The sequence below is a fragment of the Elephantulus edwardii genome, unplaced genomic scaffold (assembly GCF_000299155.1).
Source record: "Elephantulus edwardii isolate Elephantulus edwardi_28Jun2011 unplaced genomic scaffold, EleEdw1.0 scaffold00090, whole genome shotgun sequence".
NCBI lineage: Eukaryota > Metazoa > Chordata > Mammalia > Macroscelidea > Macroscelididae > Elephantulus > Elephantulus edwardii.
The window spans coordinates 1,002,316-1,023,142 of NW_006399840.1; the positions used below are offsets into that span (position 1 = coordinate 1,002,316).

The 20,827-nt window shown below is 48.5% G+C and overlaps 1 protein-coding gene and 1 pseudogene across 1 annotated transcript; one reads left to right on the plus strand and one right to left on the minus strand.

Annotated features, from left to right (window-relative positions):
• The first annotated feature begins 184 nt into the window (after positions 1–184).
• On the plus strand, positions 185–12,662 carry PTPN7 (protein tyrosine phosphatase, non-receptor type 7). The gene is given in 11 exon segments (XM_006890535.1): positions 185–268; positions 270–372; positions 2,072–2,222; positions 2,654–2,837; positions 3,100–3,184; positions 5,509–5,585; positions 7,360–7,497; positions 8,024–8,134; positions 9,276–9,433; positions 11,629–11,742; positions 12,569–12,662. Coding segments are annotated over 11 exon segments (1,299 nt in total).
• A 4,414-nt stretch (positions 12,663–17,076) lies between these two features.
• LOC102847215 lies at positions 17,077–17,394 on the minus strand (annotated as a pseudogene).
• Positions 17,395–20,827: the final 3,433 nt, after the last annotated feature.

The following is a 20,827-nucleotide window of genomic DNA, read 5'->3' on the forward strand; positions in this document are numbered from 1 at the left end:
CCACCCCCTCCCACCTGCCCACCCCCTGTGCCTATTGTACATCATTTCTTTTTGCTGTCACCATTTGACAGCTGAATCAGAGAAGTGGGAGGAAGCGAGAGAGAGGATGCGAGTGCGTGTGTCGGGGGCCGGGAAGGGAAGGGTGTTTGGAAAGTCACAAGGTAAGAGGAGACCAGAAGCAAGCATGAACCGGCTGGGCTGCTGGCCAGCAAGGGACCTTTGGTGGCCAGGCGGGGGCTGGGGACAGTGGAGTCTTGATATTGGGGGACCACTCCCCAGACTCCAGATGTCCAGGAACCCCAGTGGCGAAGAGGACATGGGAGCTCCCTGGTGTGAGGTCCAGAGGCTGTCCATTCTCAGTAAGTTTCTTGAGTCAGTATTGGGGTTCTGGGAGGAGGCCTAGAAGGCATTGGTAACCAGGGGGACACCCCCCCGACTCTCCTATAAGTTGTCACTGTGTTCTGCACATCCCTGGCTGGCCCGTTCTCAAGAGCTGGACCTCAGGAGCTCAGGGCCCGGGGATGACCTTTCCTCCTGGGCCTTGCTCACTTCCTCACTGGGAGTAAGAATTCCATCCTCATCTCTTCCGTAGCCCTCCCCAAGTCTCTGTCACACTGACAGATGTAGCTCGAATGCCCAGCAAACAGGCAGAGGTTGGATGTGACAAAGCCCCAGAGAAGGGACACCTCAGAAGGAAAATGAGGTGGTCAGGGAAGGCCCAGGCCTCAGGGCGCTGGGTCTCGGGTGACTGCCATCCTGCCCCCAGAGGTGCAGGCAGAAGCATCGACCCCTGGTGGCAGCCAGTGGCAGCAGGCGCAGGAGGGCAGCGTGCAGCTGGGGTGTGCGTGGGTGGCAGCGAGGAGGGGCGGAGGGAGGAAGCTGGCTTCCTGAAGCCTTCTCAGCCCTCAAAGACAGACCGATAGACAGACAGCTGGCAAGACAGCCTGGGGGACACAGCTGTTTCAGTGAGTACTGAGTGGGGGTAGTGGAAGCCCCATAGCTCTGGGTGGCGTGGACCCTGGTGGAGACGGACATGGGAGGGCATCCTGGAGGAAGGGATAAGAAAGGGTGTGTTGGGTGCACCTGTGCCCGTCCAGGGAACGGGAGCTGACGTATCAGGTGTTCCTGGGCTGGGGTGGCTGGGAGGCTGCAGGGAGAGTGAGGAGAGAAGATGCTGAGGGGCCCCCACCTGAGCCACTCCACCACCCACATCTGCAACAGCCAGCCTGTGCCCTCAACTCGTGCCAGCGCACTGGGCTCCTCCCCTGCCCCTACTGGGTAGTGAGACCCTGAAAGACGGAGCCTGCCCCACCAGAGGAGGTGGCCCAAACCCCTCCAAACCCCTCGTCAAGCCCTGAGCTGTCGCCTCACCATGCGCTGTCGCTCAAGGGTTTGGTGAGGCCATTTCCTGTGACGGTTACAGAGGCGGGAATGGGGGGGATGGGCAGGAGGAGGAAGGAAACACCCCCAGTCTACCTCCATGGACAGGGACCCCAGAAACCAGCAATAAACTTGAGCAAGGGACTGTGCAGTGAGGAACAGGCCCAGCTGGTAGTCCACAGTCCTGTGTGTGCGTGTGGGTCCCCAATGGGTTCCAACTGCAAGGCCTCAGATTCCTCATTTGGGTGAGAGAAGGTGTGCTGACAAGACTTAGAGGAGCTTTCCAGACCTTTCTCTCCTCTGTCGATGTGGAAGGCATATTTATTTCTTCCATTGCTATCTCTGTCTATCTCTGTGTGTCTCTCTCTTTTGAGTGCCCAGCATAAAGCCGAGGTACTCTGGGTCTACAAGCTCCTTCTCTCCCTCCCTCTGGATTCCATCCTGTCTTCATCCAAGCTCTCCATTCTTCATCTTGCTCCTCACCTAATCCCAGTTGGACCCCTGCCCTGAGTCACACTACAGAGACCCTGCTTTCCCCTGGTGAAACTGAGGTAGCTTCTTGAGGCTACACCCCATTGGAAACAGCCACGCCACAGGACCAAAGGCTGCTCTGTAGTTGACCAGCTGGGTAGGGCAGAGGTCAGCCGCTGAGGAGCTGTGTCTTTTCAGGCGAACCCCATGGCTGAGTGAGCCTCCCCTGGGCCCTCCCCCCACTGCAGCATGGTCCAGGCCTGTGGGGGGCGCTCCAGTGCACAGCCGCTGACGGACTGTTTGGGGGCAGCCATGACCCAGCCTCCACCGGCCAAAGCACCAGCCAAGAAGCATGTGCGTCTGCAGGAGAGGTAAGCTCTCTCCCAGAAGACAGGACTGGAAGGTGCTCCCTCTCCTCCACCTGCCCCTTCAGACAGTGCAGAGGACACACAGTTGTTGACTTCACTAAGGAATGGAAACCAGTTGTGTTCATTTGCATGTCTGGGGCCCAAGGTTTCATGTCAACCTCAGCCAGCTCCCCAAATGCTAGGCTGGTTTGAGCTGTCCTGGAGGCAAGGCCCTGAGCCTCTTTGGGAAGGGAAGAAGGGTCAAGCCCCAAACTGAACCATAAGGACCTCATGGACGGAAGCTTTCACCATCCCTGTTCTGGGAAGATGGGGTGCAGACTGAGGCCCTCGATTAATGCAGCCTCTGGCTCCAGGGAAACCACTGTGTAATGATGATAGTAAGAAGAGCAAGCATTATTGAGTGCTCATTGGATATTGGCCGGCTGTGCCTACAGGCGGGGCTCCAATGTTGCTCTGATGCTGGACGTGCGGTCCCTGGGGACAGTGGAGCCCATCTGCTCGGTGAACACGCCCCGGGAGGTCACTCTCCACTTTCTGCGCACGGCTGGGCACCCCCTCACACGCTGGGCCCTGCAGCACCAGCCACCCAGCCCCAGACAGCTGGAGGAGGAATTCTTGGTAAGAACTTGGGGTCCACTCTGAGTCCCCATGACCCTCTGAGTCAGAGCGGCCAGCTGATGCCATTCTCTGGATACCAGGGACGTATTTCCTTTTGCAGGCCCTTGAGGCAAAGCCCCAGGGGTCAGGGGAGGAGTTCCTTCTTCTGTCCTCCACCCTCTTCTGTCAATCCATGCCCTAACTCCTCTTGAAATGGGTGGAAACAGAGACTAAGAGCTTAGAAGGGTATGGGATATTCACTCCTTTCCTCTCCCCCTGCCAGAAGATCCCGTCAAACTTTGTCAGCCCTGAAGACCTGGACATTCCAGGCCATGCCTCCAAGGACCGATATAAGACCATCTTACCAAGTAAGGATTGCGGTGGGATCAAGGGTGGGCACTGACCGTGAGGGTGGAGTTCGGAAGGTGAGATGCCAGACCTTAGCCAGAAGAATGCCCATACTTTTTTAAAAAATTTTTTTATTCTTATTTTTTGTGCGTGTACCGTTAAATCAGATCTGACTGGTACAGGAGGAAATTGTCCCTCCTTCTCCAGCAGAGCATCTGGTGGATTTGAACCGTGTACCTCTGGGATTGCAGTACAGCTTCTTGCCACTAGGCCACCAGAGCTCCCCTAAGAATGCCCATACTTATAACATCAGCAGAGGGGCCACAGGCTGGGGGATGAAGGGCAATCATCACGGGAACAATAAGTAGCACAAGAACATTTACAGATGCCAGGCATCACACCAAGTCCTTCTCATTGCCTTCTTTCTCACAATAACTCCATGTTGTCATTATCCTTTACTTAAAAATGAAGTGGGGAGCTCTGACGGTGTGGTCCGCAGTGTATTGGCTGAGCGACTAACTCAGAACCTGTGCATCTCTGGTGGTTCAAATCCATCAGCAGCTCTGCAGTTAAAAAAAAATGGCCATCTCCTCTGTGGGTGAGCTGTGGTCTCAGAAACCCAATAAAGGGTCGCTATGAATTAAAAGCTAATCTACAGAGGGAGCTCTGGTGGCCTAGTGGCAAGAAGCTGCACTGCAGTCCCAGAGATACGCAGTTCAAATCCACCAGATGCTCTGCTGGAAAAGGAGGATCAATCTCCTCCTGTACCAGTCGGATCCGATTTGATGGTACACACACAAAATAATAAAGGAAAAGAAATTTTTTTAAAAAAAAAACCAAAACACCTAATCTATGTACGTGAGGTTTTTTTAGAAATGAGAGGATCCCTGGTTGTACAGTGATTAAAGCATTCAGCTGTGAACCGGAAGGTCTGCATTTCAAACCCACCAGCCACCGCGTGGGAGAAAGACCAGCAGTTTGCTTGTGTAAAGATTGATTTACCGCCTTGCGACCCCTGCAGACTACTCCTACTCTGTCCTGGACACCATGGATAGGATTCAACTTGACAGTGGTTGGTTTTATTTATCTAAGAGGAAGCTGAGGCATGGAGGAATGGCATACCTTATCACACAACCCTCCTCTTCCTCCTCCTCCTTCTCCACTCCCCTCCACACAGGACAAGCCCAGCAAAGGCTTGCCATAATGGACGAGGCATTGTCAGGCCAAGGGGTTGTCAGGAGAGTTTTGGGAAGACTCAGAACTACAGAGCAGTGACTAGCGAGAACATAGTACCAGGGATTGACCCTGAGCTCTGTGGACCCCGTCTGTGTCCCTGGGGCAGATGTGTGGCCCTTTAAGGCTCTCCCTCACTGCCTTCACTGCCACCAATCAAAGCCAGTTGAAGTTGACTCCGATTTATGGTGACCTGTGTGAGCCAGGGCAGAGCCCTAGTTGATTTTTTTCCCCAAAGATCAACAGGCCTTTCTCTCTCTCCAGAGGCTGCTCTGGGTGAACACAAACCTCCAGCCTTTGTGTTAATGGCCTCTATGTTGACTGTTTGCTTTAAGCAAGGATTTCCATCCCCACAGAGCAGTTCTATCTGATCAGCCCCCCTCTGCCACGTGTGCCCCTCATCCCTTCTATCCGTGCCTGTTGCCTACGTGGGGCAGCAAAATGGATAAAGAGGCATCCTGCAATCAACAGAGAGAGGCGAGGTCCCTCTACCCGAGATTTCCCCTTCCTGTTCCCTCTCTCCAGGACCAGACTGGCCCAGGGAAGGCAGAGAGTGGAGAGTGTCTTCTTTCTTCACAGCGAGCTCTTCATTCCTGCCTGGGTCTGCCTCGAGGAAACCCCCTCTGACCTCAAGGGAGAGGACTGACTCCCCCAGGGAAGGATAGACTGAGCGAAGTCAGGGCTCTAATTTCCACTTCACTAATATGTAGTCTTATGCAAGTCACTTATCTAAACCTCATGGTCATCACCACAAAAGAAAAAAAAATGCTTCCTCCATATCTTTTTTTCCTCCTCTGTGGTACAATTCTACCCCACACTCTCCTCTCGATCTTGGGGCTAGACTCTTACATTAAATTTCCCATCTGTTTTTCCTTTTAGTCCGCCCTATATAGCACTACACAGCTAATTTTCCCAAATGACTACTACATTCAAGTTGCTTTAAACATTCTGTGGCTCCCTATTATCTGTGTGTGAAATAATTTGTTGGGTCCCAGATACTAGGAAAAAACATGCAAAATACTTGGACAAACGCTATACTCTCCTTCTTCTGACCCTGCTAGGTGTCTGCATTACCTTTTGACCTTTGACTTCTCTGATTTTTACTTCCTAGATCCCCAGAGCCGTGTCTGCCTCGGCCGGGCACAGAGCCAAGAGGACGGAGACTACATCAATGCTAACTACATCCGAGTAAGTGGTCTGACTGCGGGTGATCCCTTCCAACCATGACTGTGAGGTCCCGTGCCTGGGTTCCCTTCCACCTCCAACTCGCTCCTGCCTTAGCCTGTCAAGCTGGCATACTGAGAGGCCCAAGACACCCCCTAGAAAAACACAGCACACGCTGAGCCACCACCTGTCCTTAACCCACCGAATCACCCTGTCTTCTCCACAGCCAGTCCTCTACACCCTCACTGCCAGGAAGGTGGCACTGCAGAATCAAACTCCCAGCTTCTTGAGAGCTGGTGGCTCTGGGGTCTGCAGGGGAGACCCTCATTCTTTCTCATTTTTTACTTTCACTGTCTCAAGTAGCCCTTCCTTTATAGAGATAGTGTCAAGTCATAGGAACCGATAGACAAGGTGGGTTGTCTATTCCTGGCTTTCTCTCTCAGTTTGCCTTCAACTTCCTGCTATCAAGTTGATTCCAACTCATAATGATGCTTTACTGGGCTCCCAAGGCTGTAAATCTTTACTAAAGGAGATTGCTCAACTTTGTCCTCAAAAGCAGCTAATGGTTTTGAACCACCCACCTTTTGATTAGCAGCACAGTATGTTAGGCACTACACTAAAGAAGCACTTTCTAGTGGCGCTAAGTTGGGAGTACATTGGTAAGGAGTGCAGAGAAGGAAACACTGTTAGCCAGGTAAGTCAAACTCCCATTCACCAACAACATCTAGAGGAGCAGAAGTCTGAATTTCACCATCACCTTGTAGGGAAAAGAAGCTGAGAGTCCTGAAAGAGAGAAAGAAAAACTAGGAACTGTGCACTATATTTTTCTACTTAAAAAAGAGGAATATGCAACAGAGAAATGTCCATTCAACAAATGCAGGCATGTTATGCTTTGCTTTTCTGTGCTTTGCTTTTGCTGGTGATTGTTTTTCGTGGAACTTTGCACTGAGCACGTCTCTTAGAGCCGTTTTCTAACAGTGTATGCTCCCTTTGTGTCTCCGTGTCACATTTTGGTAATGCTCACATTTCAAACTTCATGAGGCTGTGGCATACTTAATGGATAATAATACAATATGAACATGGCATTTATATGCACAAGGAGGGGGCAATAAAACCCCTGTGACTTGCTTTATCACACTATTCACTTTGTTGCAGTGGCCTGGAACTGAGCCCGCAATAACTCCAAGGTATGCCTATACTGTTGAACACGGTTTTCTTGCTGATGTTTTGGGTGAGTAGGAAGCAGCAAGGGAGGAAGGGAACACACATTTATGGATCTGTATGTTCCCGTTGTTTTTATGTGCCATCGAGTCAGAACCAACTCACAGCTGGCCCTTCCCGGGGTTTATAGAGGTTGTGAATGGTGCAGGGGAAATTGCTCATCTTTATCTCATGGGGCAGCTGGTGGATTCGAACCACTTTTGGTTCAGCAGCCCATCTTCTCACCACGAGGTCATCAGAGTGCTCTTAGGGCTACATACTGGATGCATATTTTATTGATTTTTAATCCACATTTCATTCCTGTAAGGTAAATATTATTATGCCAAATTTATAGATAAGAAAATAAAGATTTAAAAAGGCTAAATAACTTGCTAATAGTCACACAGCAAGTAAGCAGCAGAACAGGTATTTGAAGTCAAATGCTGCTTACCCCAGAGCCTATGTTCTTTCTACCACGTGGCTTCTACGTGTGTGCGCTTGTGTACATATGTGTGCGTTCGCTGACCTCGGCATGCTTCCAGGGCCTGCAGACTTTGAGATCTCCCTCTCCTTTCTCATATCCATCCCACCTCCCCAGGGTTATGACGGGCAGGAGAAGGTCTACATCGCGACCCAGGGGCCCATGCCCAACACTGTGGCTGACTTCTGGGAGATGGTGTGGCAAGAAGAAGTGTCCCTCATTGTCATGCTCACTCAGCTTCGAGAGGGCAAGGAGGTAGGAGGGTGAAGGACAATTTATGACGAACTTAGCCACCTTCCTTACCCAGGGCGGCTCAGGAGTAGGGGTCCCCCCAGGGAGCCACATCTCTCAGAATGGTTTCAGAGATACATTCCTTGGAGGCTGTCTATAGTGAGTAGTGGGATGAGGTGGGTCATTTTTCTACAGAAGTCAAGCTCTGGGAAGCCAAGCCCCCATCTGCTTATTCAGGTAGTGCCAATCCCACCAATTAAAGCAAAACAAAACAGAACAAACTCAAACTCACTGTCATCATCTGCCCCTGGAAGATTTTCAGAGGCTGTAAATTACAGAGGAGGAAACTGCCCATCGTTAACTCCAGGAACAGCTGGTGCATTCAAACCACCTGGCTTTGAGTTGATATCCCAGCTTCTTACCCACGAGGCTACCAGAGCTCCCTAGAAGGCAAAAAATGGAAAGAGAATGCCACCCCTTTTCTAAAGCTCTAGCCTTGCTCCAGCTGACAGACCCTCCCTATTTCTGACTCTAGCTCCATTCTTCCTAGAAATGTGTCCACTACTGGCCCACAGAAGAGGAAATCTATGGACCCTTCCGGATCTGCATCCAAGAGATGAAAGAGTGCCCGGAATATACTGTGCGGCAGCTCACCATCCAGGTACCACCCTTTAGGCTGCGCCTGTTCCGCAGGGAAGCTGGGCTGCCCTGGGCATCTCTGAGCATCTGGCCCAACTTTCAGTGGGAGCCAGGGGCTCACTCATCTAGACCTTCTTGAATTTACATATGAAAGATGTACTTATGGCACAGAAGGACACAACTCTGGGCACTGTCCTCAGGGAGCCTCTAATCTAATAGGGTAGAGCCAACAAGCTAGCTAAGAACTAGCAGGAAGTACCACCCACTATACCAAATGGACCAAGTGAGAGGAGGTGGGGGCTCAAAAATCACGCTGAAGGAGTGATAGGAGCTTGGAAGAGACATAGGGAGCTCTCGTGGCATAGTCCATACGAAGCTGCACTGCTAATCCAAAGGAGGTGTGCCTATCCGGCTGTTCAAATCCGCCAGTGGCTCCACAGGAAACAAATGGGCAAGCTCCTCCCACGCAATCTGTAACCTCTGAAAACTCGCTGGAGGGTGAACTATGAGTCGGTTTCAATGTGACAGCAATGAGTTGCTTTTTGAATTACTGTTTTTAAGAAGCATTCTCTTCCTATATGGTATTTTACAAAATATGGAATTAGTAACTCATTAGGTGTCTCTGAGATGGTACAAATGGTTAAGGGTCCAACCACTAACTGAAAGTTTGGCAACACAAATCTATCCAGGGATGGCTCAGAAGAAAGGCTTGGCAATCTGCTTCCAAATTAGCGGTGGAGAACTCTGTGCAGCACTGTTAACACTCCGTTACACAATGAGTTGGAATCAATTCAACAGCAACCGTCCTATCAGCTCAGAGTCCTCAAAGGATCCTGTAACACACACCTGCAAACATAAACACAAAATAAGATAAGTGGTGGGGGGGGGGGATGAGTTGAAAGAGCTCACACAAAATCATGTGCTATTTTGAAGCCAAACAAAGCTCTGAACTTGGGCTTTTCTGCTCTTTCTGGACAATGCTCTTTTCCAGCATTTCAGAAGAGACAGTAGTGGAGTAGAAATGATCAAATAAAGGGCCCACCTTCCCCGCTCCTGGTCCATGAATTCCCCATTAAGTGATCCCCGCCCTTGTCCTCCTCTACACCAGAGAAGGTGTGCAGGGCCCCTACCCTGACCTGGTTCTTGTACTCGCTTCATCCCAGCACCAGGAGGAGTGCCGGTCAGTGAAGCACGTCCTCTTCTCGGCCTGGCCTGATCACCAAACCCCGGAGTCGGCAGGGCCTCTGCTGCGCCTGGTGGCTGAGGTGGAGGAGAGCCCAGAAGCGGCCACCAACACTGGGCCCATTGTGGTCCACTGCAGGTACACACCCTTCCATTGGGGTAGCCCTGTGCCTATCGTCCCCCTCTTTTCATAATGGGTATGGGTGAGACAGGGTCGACTCTTACGTGGACATTAACCTCCAGGTCATTCAGCAAGTGGTCTGTTCTTATTACCACTTGTATGCAGAGCCCAGACGTCTGTGCAGACTACTCAGGCCCAATACAGAGAGGGGTTGGACCCTCAGGGAGCATCTTATTTGCTGGGGAAAAGAGAAGTGTGATCTCTACTGTTGGGGGTGGGTGCTCATTTATTCACTCAACAAATATTTCTTAAAAAATATTTCGTTGCCAAGCACAGTGTTAGGTGCTAGAGAGACAGCTAGGGCATTTGGTTTCTGCCCTTATGCTGGCTCACAGTCTGGCGGGAAAGACAACAGATTGAACAATTAAATACAACATGGTGTGGCATGCAGGGTCACATTGCCTGAGCCAGACTGTGGCCAGAGAAGGTTTTCCAGGAGAAAGGACATCTAGGATAAATTAAGACCCAGGGGAGAATTAGCCAAGAGGACGGGGGAGAGAACAAATCTTCCAGGAAGGTGGACTGTTCCAGACAGGTGGAATAGCAGGATCAGAGATGCAAAAAGGGAAGAAGGAAAAAAAAAAGATCAGTGTGTTGCGGGGAGCAGGGTTAGTGAGCAGAGCCTGGGGTTCACAGAGTGGCAGGTAGTGATGAGAAACAAGGCTGGAAGGTAAGTGAAGGCCACTAGTGAGGGGCTTTCTAGGATTGGCTAAGAGTGGGGCACTTAGTATTTAAAGATAGTATTGAGCTAATAGAATGAAAGGTAGATTGAGCTGAGAGTGGGTTGGGAGGATGAGTAATGCAGGGAGGGAGGGAGTGATGTTCCATGATGTCAACAAAGAGACCAGTTGGGAATGCTATCCTAAACAAACAGAACAGAATAGAAAACAAAACAAAAAGAAGGGCCTTTCAGCACATCCACAGTGGTATCTGGGCATAGAGGTGGAGGCTCATTAGTGGCTTCTATCAAGGGCTCAGGCAAATAGATTTCCTGAAAAAGGGAAAGCTTGGGAGGGATTTTTCTTGAAATCAAGAAAGGCCAGTTTAGCGTGGTGTAGAAAGAAGCCTGTGAGAATGGCAGGATGGCAGGGGTGGGAAACAGAGGGGCTGAGTGTAAGCCGTGGTGGAAGATGTGTCTGAGCTGGGAGGAAGTTCGTGGGTAGATAAGATGGGCTCAGGGGTCAGTAGGTCCACAAGTGCGAGATTGGCAGTTGGAAACCACAATAGGCAGTTGAGCCAAAGACTGCGCATCAGAATGTGTATGTGAACAGGAGGTGTCCTAGAACTGGATAGAGTGAGGCTGGGAGGAGACGTAAACTCCTCCACCGGCAGCTATAACCTGCCTTCAGCAGGGCCAAGGGGACCAACAGCCTGCACAGTATTGTTACCTTCCTCTAGTCCCACACTCAATGCCCCAAATAGAGCATCCTTTCAGTCTCTATATGGGGCCTGCCTTCCATGCTCCCTGGTCACCGGGGCTCTGTATTCCCTTGGAATGTGGCTTTTATGTCCCTAGTTTCCATGTCCTTTATTCACCTGGCTTCCATGTTTCCTGGTGACCTAGTTTCCATGTTCTCTGGTCACCGGACTTTCACATTCCTTGTTGTTGTTGTTTAATGTGAAGTCAGAACCAACCCATAGCTGACCCTCCAGCAGGTTTTCAGAGGCAGTAAATCTCACAGAAGTTGACTGCTCATCTTTCTCTTGTGGAACAGCTGGTGGAATCAAACCATGTGCCGTCAGTTAGAACTAGCCTACTAGGGTATGCAGGGAGCTCTGCTGGCTAGTTTTCATGGTCCCTAGTCACCTGGTTTCTGTGTTGTCTAATCACAGGATGTCTGTATTTCCTGGTCACCTAGCTTCCATGTTCACTGGTCACCTGACTTCCATGTTCCCTCATCACCTGGCTTCCGTGTTCCCTAGTCACCTGGCCTTCATGTTCCCTAGATATCTGGTTTCTATGTTCCCTAGATAGCTGTTTTCCATGTTCCCTGGCCACCTGGCTCCAAATTTCCTTGGTCACCTGTCCTCTGTGTTCCCTGATCACCTGGCTTCTATGTTCCCTGGTCATCTGACTTCCATGTCCCTGGTCATCTAGTATCTATGGTCCCGGTCACCTGTGACTTTGCTACCTTCTCCCTGGCTCTGTCCAGTGCAGGGATTGGTCGAACTGGCTGCTTTATTGCCATCAGAATTGGCTGTCAACAATTGAAGGCCAGAGGAGAAGTCGACATTCTGGGCATCGTGTGCCAACTGCGGCTGGACAGGTGGGTGCACAGATGTAGACAGGGCCTACAACATTACCTTTAACAAGCAGCACCGGTAACTCCTGAGTGTCAGAACACGTGCAGACACATCGCCATCTAGCACTTTCTGTGGGGAAGGAAGGGCCTCTCTCTCACACACCACAGAGCAATCTCTGGAATTTTAGGTTGAGAGCCTAAAATTCATTATGTCACCCTCTAAATTTACCTTGAGCCTTGAATCCCCACCCCCCAAAAAACCCCCAAAAACCAACCAAACAAAAACACAACCTCCTACTTGGGAGATCACAAGCACTGATAGTTCTGGATACTAAGAAATCACAGGAATGGACAGAAGATCACATTCTGACCTGCAGTTTACTGTACTGTCAGTAAGTTTCTCAGAGTCCTCAGTTCATAATCTAGAAAGAGATACCGCCCCTTTCTCAGAGAACTCTTGTAATGAACAAATTTATGTGAAATTGTTTTTAAAAAATGAGAATGGTGCCACAAATATATGGAATTACTATTACCTTAAGAATGGTAGAAAGAAGAAAACGTGGGGCTCAGGGATATTCTTGGCCCCACCTAAGGGATCTGAGGCCCGGTTCTAGCTAGGAACTGTCTGAATGGCCAAAGGGGGCCATCGCCTCCCAGGCACCCAGACACAAACCCTGAATAAGGGTTGAGGGTTTTCTCTCCTGGGAAAAGGTATGATCAGGAGCAAGTAGGAGTAGAAAGTAAAGAGGATGGATAATTGATGTTGTCTTTGGAAAAGTTAAGACTTTTCCAAAGAGAATCCAACTCTGACCTTCCTTGGCTCACCGTGGTTTGTGTGTTTCTCTTACAGAGGGGGCATGATCCAGACCACAGAGCAGTACCAGTTTCTGCACCATACTTTGGCCCTCTATGCAGCCCAGCTGCCCGGAGAGCCCAGCCCCTGACCCCTGCCACCCTCCACCAGTTCAAATGCCAACTTCCCCTCAGACCTTGGAAGGTGGGTCTTGGGAAAGTCGGTCACCTTTGGGTGGGCTTGAGGGGTGAGGGCCTCCCTTAGTGAGCTCTTGAAGCCACAGGAAGCTGTGTTAGTAAGATGAGTGGCCTCCAGGTCTCCACCACTTGCCATTCCTCAATTTTCTAGTCTCCCCAAAAGGAGAAGTTAGAGAATCTTCCATGTCTTTCTGAACATAAAGACACAAACTGGCTCTTAAATTACAAACCTGAGACCAGGTACCTGGTCTTCTATTTGTGAACTTTGTTCTCCTCGTCTAAGAAATGAATGTTAAGTTCTCTGCTGTCATTAAAGGAAGCAATCAGAGAAGCTTCCAGAAGCCATTCCAGCTGTAGCCCCTTCCTGCAACTGGCAAGAAGATGATTCCAAGATCCTGCTCCACCAAACTCTGCCCAACCAAGCACAGGCCAGATGCAGAGCCTAGGAAACTGGTCCTGACCTTGGTCAAGTTCTCGATGTCTTCTTGCTGGTTTCCTGCTCCCTCCACCCCCAACTCTGCCCAGCTACCCACTAGTAAGAGGCAGAAACCTCCCAAAGAGAACAAGGATCCAGATGATCCCTGTTTCCACACATGTGTAAAAGGTAATCAAGGTTGGCAATTGAAATATCTGAAAGAGGAAAAGTGGGGATCCCCCTCAGAGGCCCAGAGTTGTAACTGCCAGACATTCACCCCCGGCTACTTCCTAAGGAGGTCCCCACATCCTCTGCCTTACTTCTGTGACCTCAAATGATACTCTGAAAACACAGGAAGCATGAAAGAGAGAGAAGAGGAGATGAAGAACTTGGCCTGATTTTAGACAACCACCGCTACATTAGCTGATATCTAGAGAGCGTTGCCATCCCCTTAAACAATCTGGGGTTTCCCAGACTCGACTCACAGTCTACCCCGTAGAACTACGCCCCTCACCCATCTCAGCATCGACATTATTTCCAGAGTACCCCATGTTTATCTCAGGACTGAAGTAAACTCATCTCCAAAACCAAACTACCCCAGGAAAGTGTCCACACCATTCACTGTCCTTGAATCCAAGACGGCTGCCTCCAGGGCGGAGGAAAGGGCCCCATTTCTCCTAGGACTCTGACTGTGCTGTACCAGTTCTTTGTGGAAACCCTCAAGAAGCTGGATCCTGAAAATCAGCTGTTCTTCCTCATTCGTTACATCCCTCCTGAAGAACATGCAGTGTTAAAACTGATCTTCGTCTTCCCAATGCTTCTGCTTGGCCTTACTGAGAACGCTTCCTTCCTGAGAGGACTGGGAACGGGGCCACCTGCACCTTCACCTTCCCTTACCCCTGTGAGAGGCACGTACAGTCTGTGTCAATGAAACTGGATGGAGAACCTTCAAGTGCCTGATCTTTCTTGGAGCTCAAATCCAGCCAGGAGGGAAATTCCCTCCGCAGCACTGTTGCCCCAGTGCTCTTCTAACCCTTAGAGGATGCACATTCTGGAAAAGCAACAATGTGGGAAAATAAAGACTTTGGGGATGACTTGTTCTTTCCTTCTTTTCATCTTCTCCTTAGGCCTCTTTAAAGCAATAGGAAAAATTAAGAATCCACAGATTAGGAATAGGCTATAGATCTTTATTGTTGCGGTATGCACTTTCCCCAGCACTTTGAAGGACCATAGGTCAAGACAGGCCAGAATCAGTTTAGGAACAAAGCTCCACCCTAGGAGCTAGAAGGAATTACAAACAATGTGCAACAAGCAGGGATAATCTGCAGAAGGAAAGTGATGATATTGTTGTTGTTGTTAGGTGCCCTCAAGTGGACTTCGCCTCATGGTGACACTATAAACAACAGGTCTAAACTCTGCCCTCTCCTTCACCATCCCCCAACCCCTGTCATGCTCAAGCCCATTGTGGTAGTGACCGTGTCAATCCACTTAATTGAGGGTCTTCCTCTCCTTCACTCACACTGTACCTTACCCAGCACCATGGCTTTGACCAATTCCTCCTGAAAAGACGCCCAAAGGGAGATGAAGCTTCACCATCTTTGCCTCTAAGGAACACTCTAGTTTCACTCTTTGCGAGATGGATTTGTTTATTCTTTTGGCAGTCCATGGGATAGTCAATATTCTTTGCCAACACAGTAATGCAATGTGTTGATTCTTCTTTAATCTCCCATATTGATTGTCCACTTTCAGGTTCATAGGAAGCAATTGAAAATACCATGACTTGGATCAGGCCCATCTTAGTCTTTAAAGTGACATCCTTGCTTTTGAAAATTTTGGAGGGGTTTTTGACCATAGTTTCCCCAGTGCAATACATCTTCTAATTTCTTGACTACTGCTACTATTAAGTTGATTGGATCCATGGAAAATAAAATAGTTAACAAACAACTTCAATCTTATCTCCATCTATCATGATACTCACTTATTGGTCCAGTGGTGAGGATTTTTGTTTTCTTGATATTGAGATGTGACCTGTAATAAAGTTGAAATAGTCTTTGATCTCTGGCCATAAGTGCCACTGAAGGTGGAGAAGACTTGAAGGACTTATTGCAGAAGATCAAAGATTATAGCCATCAATGTAGATTATAATTTACATCTCAACATTAAGAAAACAGAAGTCCTCACCTCTGAACCAATAGGCAACATTATGACAGACTAAAGGGAAAAAATTGAAGTTGTCAATGATTTCCTTTTCCTTGGGTCAAATCAACACACTCCTGGTAGCAACAGTCAAGAAATCAAAAGACATGTTGAATTGGAAAAATCTGTTGTCAAGGACCTCTCCAAAGTGCTAAGAATCTATGATGTCAGGTTAAGGACTAACGTGGGTCTGATCCAAGCATTGGTTTTTTTTTTCAATTGCTTCCTTTACAAAAGTTGGGCAATGAATAAGGATGACTGAGTTGTGGTGTAGAAGACTACTACTGAGTATCCCATGGACTGCTAAAAAAATCAAACAAGTCTGTATTTGAGGAAATGCAACCAGAAGGCTTCTTAGAGAGAAGGTGGTATAACTCTGACGTACATGCTCTGAACATGGCAGGAGGGGCCAGCCCTTGGAAAAAGACTTCATTCTGGGAAAGTTAGAGAGGATCAGAGAAAAAGAGTGTAAGAAAGAAAAAAAAAGTATCTTCTCTTAAAAAATTACAAAACGGAGTTAAGACTAAAATAAGAATCCTTTTCTGAAAATTACTTAGAGAAACTCCCTTGTCCTTGTATTCTTTTAGTGAACCAACCAAGGCCAGTTCCTGGCGTGCTATCATCCTCTGAAACAAAGACATTCCGAACATCCTCAAACCCTAGCCTCTTCCTTTCAAGCACAGGTCAAATTAGCCAACTGGGTAGGAACAAGATTGTGAGATCAAAACCTTTGACTAATAGGGTGAGATACAGCCTTAGCTTTTGCATTAGGGCTAAAACTCAAGTGAACCGGCCTTCAGTGTGCTTGTTGGTCAGACTTAGCTCTGCCCAAGCAACCTTCTGCTGAAGCAAAATGCCCTGCTGAGATGTTTTGTTCTGCTTTGTATCTGTTGCAACACTAAGCCATGTTTTTAACAATCGGGGGGCTTGCCCAGGGTAGTTCATTCCATTTGGGGGTGGGTTTTAGTCTTCTTCCCTGAGGGACATGTGTCTGGTTCTCTAGTCTCCGTAGTCCTCAGGTGAGAGTGGTTGAAGCCTCTTCAAAGGAGTGACTCAATCTAGTCTCTTGGCAATGTGAGTGAAAGCCCTAAATAAAACAAGAGCCACGGTGACCAGGTAACTCTGTTAGGCAAGGAAAGCTGCAGGTGTGCCAAATACTCCCTTGGTGGTTGGGATAACCAAGGAGAGAAAAAGCACAGGGACAATAAGTCCTCCCTTTGTTAGTTGGGACATTCTGGAAGGGAGGGGATGTGTGTGAATGAGACTTGCCCTGGGCACGAAGTAGTGAGTATTGAGTATGGAGTCCTAATCTGCTCTTCCGAGGTGACCTCATATAGCTTAGGGCCGTATCAAGTCAGCTGGATCTGAGTCAAGTGTTTATATTAACACTCCAACTGCTAATAGGTAGCCAAGGTTTTAAAAAAGGAAGCAGCTGGAGTCGGGCAAAATGAAAGTAAAGGAGTGCAAGAAACTGCCAGACAAAGGGGGATGATCCTCTAAAAGGAAAACACACTAAAGAAACTGGAATAGGAAACAGAAACTCATGTAAAAGGATGTAGAGAGATTCTTCCAAAGGGAAGCAAAAAAATACTAGTGTCAGGTATGTCAAAATAAGAAGGAAGCACACAAACTATTTGTCTACTGAACTTTTTTTTTAATTTTTTTTTTTTTTTTAGTACTGGTAGGGAAAGTCTTTGAGGGGTGGCAGGCGGCAGGAAGTGGCTGTGGGGCAGGGCTGTAGAGGTGGAGCAGCCCTACTAGCCGGTGATGAGAGGGTTCCCCAGGACCCTGATGACTGAGGCCCCACACAGGAGCATCTTAGAGATGTAGCGGTCCTTGTTGACAGGCTTGGACTTCTTCTAGCCCTTGCTGCTCTTGGGGACTTCAGTCCACATTTCTTTCACGTTCTCCAGCACGTTGCAGTGTCTATCGAAGGCCTTCACATGGTCCAGGAGCTTCTTGTTGTTGCGACAGTTGATGAGCACTTGTGCGGTGTTCTTGACCGACTGTGTGAGCACTGAGAGTGGGCCCGTGTTAACCGCTTCTTGCTTCCGCAGCTCCTCCAGGGTCATTTCACTCTGGCTTGTTGGGAGGTTTGTGGTGCTGGCTGCATTCTCGGATCACTCCCTCTTCCTCCACATTACCTCTTCCTCTCCTCATCTATTTAACTTTTGGACAGCATATTTTCCATACTTAGATGCTCTCTTACAGCCATTGGACAATGTCTCTAATAAAAAAATAAATTCATTCACATGGGGTCATAAAGAGAGTAAAGCCTTTGAAGAAATTCTGCACAATGATTTATTGATTGAAAACACCTTTTTTGTTTCATTCAAATTTTATTTATTATGAAAAATATGTATGGGGATACAAGGGGGTGAGGGTTGGGAGCAGAAGGGTAAGGATGGGCAGGGATGAAATTGCAGGACTGCACAATTTGGTGGGCAGGGGGAGTGGATGAAGGAAATGAGAAAGATCCAGTGGGGACCAGAGGAGACAGGGCAATAGTTAGCATAGTTCAATGGTGATTCGTTTTATTTTATTTATTTATTTTTTTAACAAAGAGATTGTCTTCTTCACTTGCAGGTTTCTCATTTGGGAATGGGGCACAGACTCTCTGGCTTCTTTATGCTGAACAGGGTCATTGATGTGAAGGGGGAATGGGGGAAGGGAAGCCCACTTTAACACCTTACTGGTGGTCCTGAGTTGAAGCTGCTTGCCTTCTTGTTCTGTTAGAAGATGTTTCCCTGATGTTTACGGCTCTCTGGACTCCAAAGTGTTTGTCAAGGTGGGTCCAGTGGGGATGGCTGACTGAATCCTGAGGCTCCATCCTCCTTTACTTCCTTAGCTGGAAGTTACAGTTCTCTTTTGTCTCTGGAACTGGGTTCAGGGTTCAGGTCTGGAGTAAAACTCAGTGTTAACGTTATCTATAGAAAAGGGAGAGAACAAACTTATGAGTTACAAATAGAAGGTCTTTGGGGGTGTTACTTACAGGTGTACTGGGAGAGAAGGTGGAGGAAAGTGGCCTAGATAAAATTCTCTGTATACCCTAGGCAGTTTTCCCCAGTGATCTGAAGGTTTTCCCCAGAGGTTGGATGGCTCACCCCGAGGGCTGATAGGCTCACCCTATGGACCAAACGGCTCACCCCAAGGGCTGAACAGCTCACCCTGGGAGCCAAATGGCTCACCCCATGGACTGAATCACCCCAAGGGCCAGGTGACACACTCAGGGGGCTGGGCGGCACACCTCGCTACCAACATCCCTCCCAAGGTCTGGACTCTGTGCCTCACTGAAGACCATGACCAGGGACAGCATCCCCAGTTCTGGTGCTGCCATCATTACCTTCTTCCCCTCCACCAAGTGGTCAGACTGCAATTTGAAGTAGGCATCACTGCTCTCCCCCTTTATAAAGGGAGAAGGGGATTTGAGAGTGGTGAACAGACCCTCCGTAGGTCTAAACAATTCTTGGCAGCAGTAGTCAAGAGATCAAAAGATGTGTACTGCAGATATCTGCCATCTCGGATATGTTGCTGTTGTTAGGTGTCATCGAGTCATAGACAACTCATAGCGACCCTTATCAATCCATGGTGTTGATGATCTTTTCTGGCCTGTCCAAGGAAATCTTCACTGACAGTGAGATGCTTTCCCTTATCAAGACCTTCACCTCCAACAGTTCCATGGTGCCACTGCTGCTGACCTCACCACTGTCCCCACCCCCAGCTCCTGTGCTGGGGGTCCGTGGCTCGCCAGCTACGCAGGGCCCACTCCAGCTGTGGGGCCCAGTGCTTGCCGCCTGGTCTAGACTACTGGACCCGTGGGCCCTGGTCATGGCGGCCCAATGGAGTTGCAGCAGCACAGGCTCAGCGGCAGGCAGAAGGAGGAAGTGGGACCCACCCATGTTCCCCTGAGAATCCTTGTCCTCCTGATGCTGAGCTCCAGTCCACACTGATGACCAGCAGTCAACTGCTTGGATTTGGGGGCACATTTAAGTTGTGTGGCCTGCTTAAATGTGGCCAGCTGGGCCTCCTGCTCACCACGCCACATCTCCTACCACCGCCATCTTGGTTCCAAGAATTCTTCACAGAATAAGTCTATTCTGCAGCAGTGTGGAGGCTCTGCTTCTCCAGTCTCAGGGCCTGGTGCCTGCTGTCCATCCCAGGGGAGGATATCCCTGGCTTCCAGCCGCGGAGGCCTCCTGGAGCTGAGGCTGCAGTGTGGACTCAGCAATGGGGTGCTGGGAGCCACGGGATGCACCCATTCTTTTTTGGGAATCTTGATCTCTTGATGTTGAGCCTTGATCTATATTGAAGACAAGTAATCAACTGTTTAATTGTTCCATTATCAATAAACAGAGGACTGTAGAGGACCATGGTGGCCTGTTTCTATGCAGCTTGCTATTCCTGCAGATCCTTACATTGTTTCCACTGCTGGTGTCATCCTGGTTCTCTGAAAACACCTTTTATAAGAAACCTAAGCTCAGACTATACACATGGATTTCACCTGATGGTATGCACAGGAATCAGATCAATTACATCTGTGGAAAGAATCATAGGTGAAGTTCAAGATCAGCTGTGAATGCTGGGCCAGGTGCTGATTGTGGAAAAGACCATCAACTACTCATATGCAAGGTCAAACTAAAGTGAAAGAAGGTTAACTCAAATCCACAGGATCCAAAACTTGACCCTGAGTCTATCCCATCGGAATTTTAAAACCATCTCAGGAACAGGTTTGAGGCCTTTAACACTAATGAATGAAGACCAGATGAACTGTGGAAGTACATCAAGAATATCATCCAGGAAGAATGCAAAAGGCCATTATAAAGACAGAAGAAGAAATGATCAAGGTAGCCATCAGAAGAGACTCTTAATATTGCACTTATAGTGTGAAGCAAAGGGAAGAAATCAAGAAGTTAAGCTGAACAGAAGATTTCAAAGGGCAGCTCTGGAAGACAAGGCAAAGAATTATAATGAAATGTGCAAGGAGTTGGAGTTGGAAAATCAAAAGGGCTGAACTCGCTCAGCATTTCTTAAGCTGAAGTAATTCAAGAACAAATTTGAGCCATGAGTTTCAATGCTTAAGGATGCTATGAGCAGAATATTCAATGATTCAGGAAGCATTAAAAGAAGATGGAAGGAGTATACAGAGTCACTGTACCAAAAAGAATTGGCTGACAAAGAAGAATTTCGAGAAACAACATATGATCAAGAGGCAATGGTGACAAAGGAGAAAGTTCAAACTGCTCTGAAGGAATTGGCAAAAAAATAAGGCCCCAGAACTTAATACCAATTGACATATTTCAACCAACAGATGCTGCCTTGGATGTGCCCACCAAGTTGTGCCAGGATGTCTGGAAAACAACTGCCTGGCCAACCAACTGGAAGGGATCCATATTTTTTTCCCATTCCAGAAAAAAAAGGTGATCTGATAGAGTATGGAAATTATCGAATATCACATCCAAGCAAAATCCTACTGAAGGTTATCAAAAAATGAATGGAATAGCACATTGA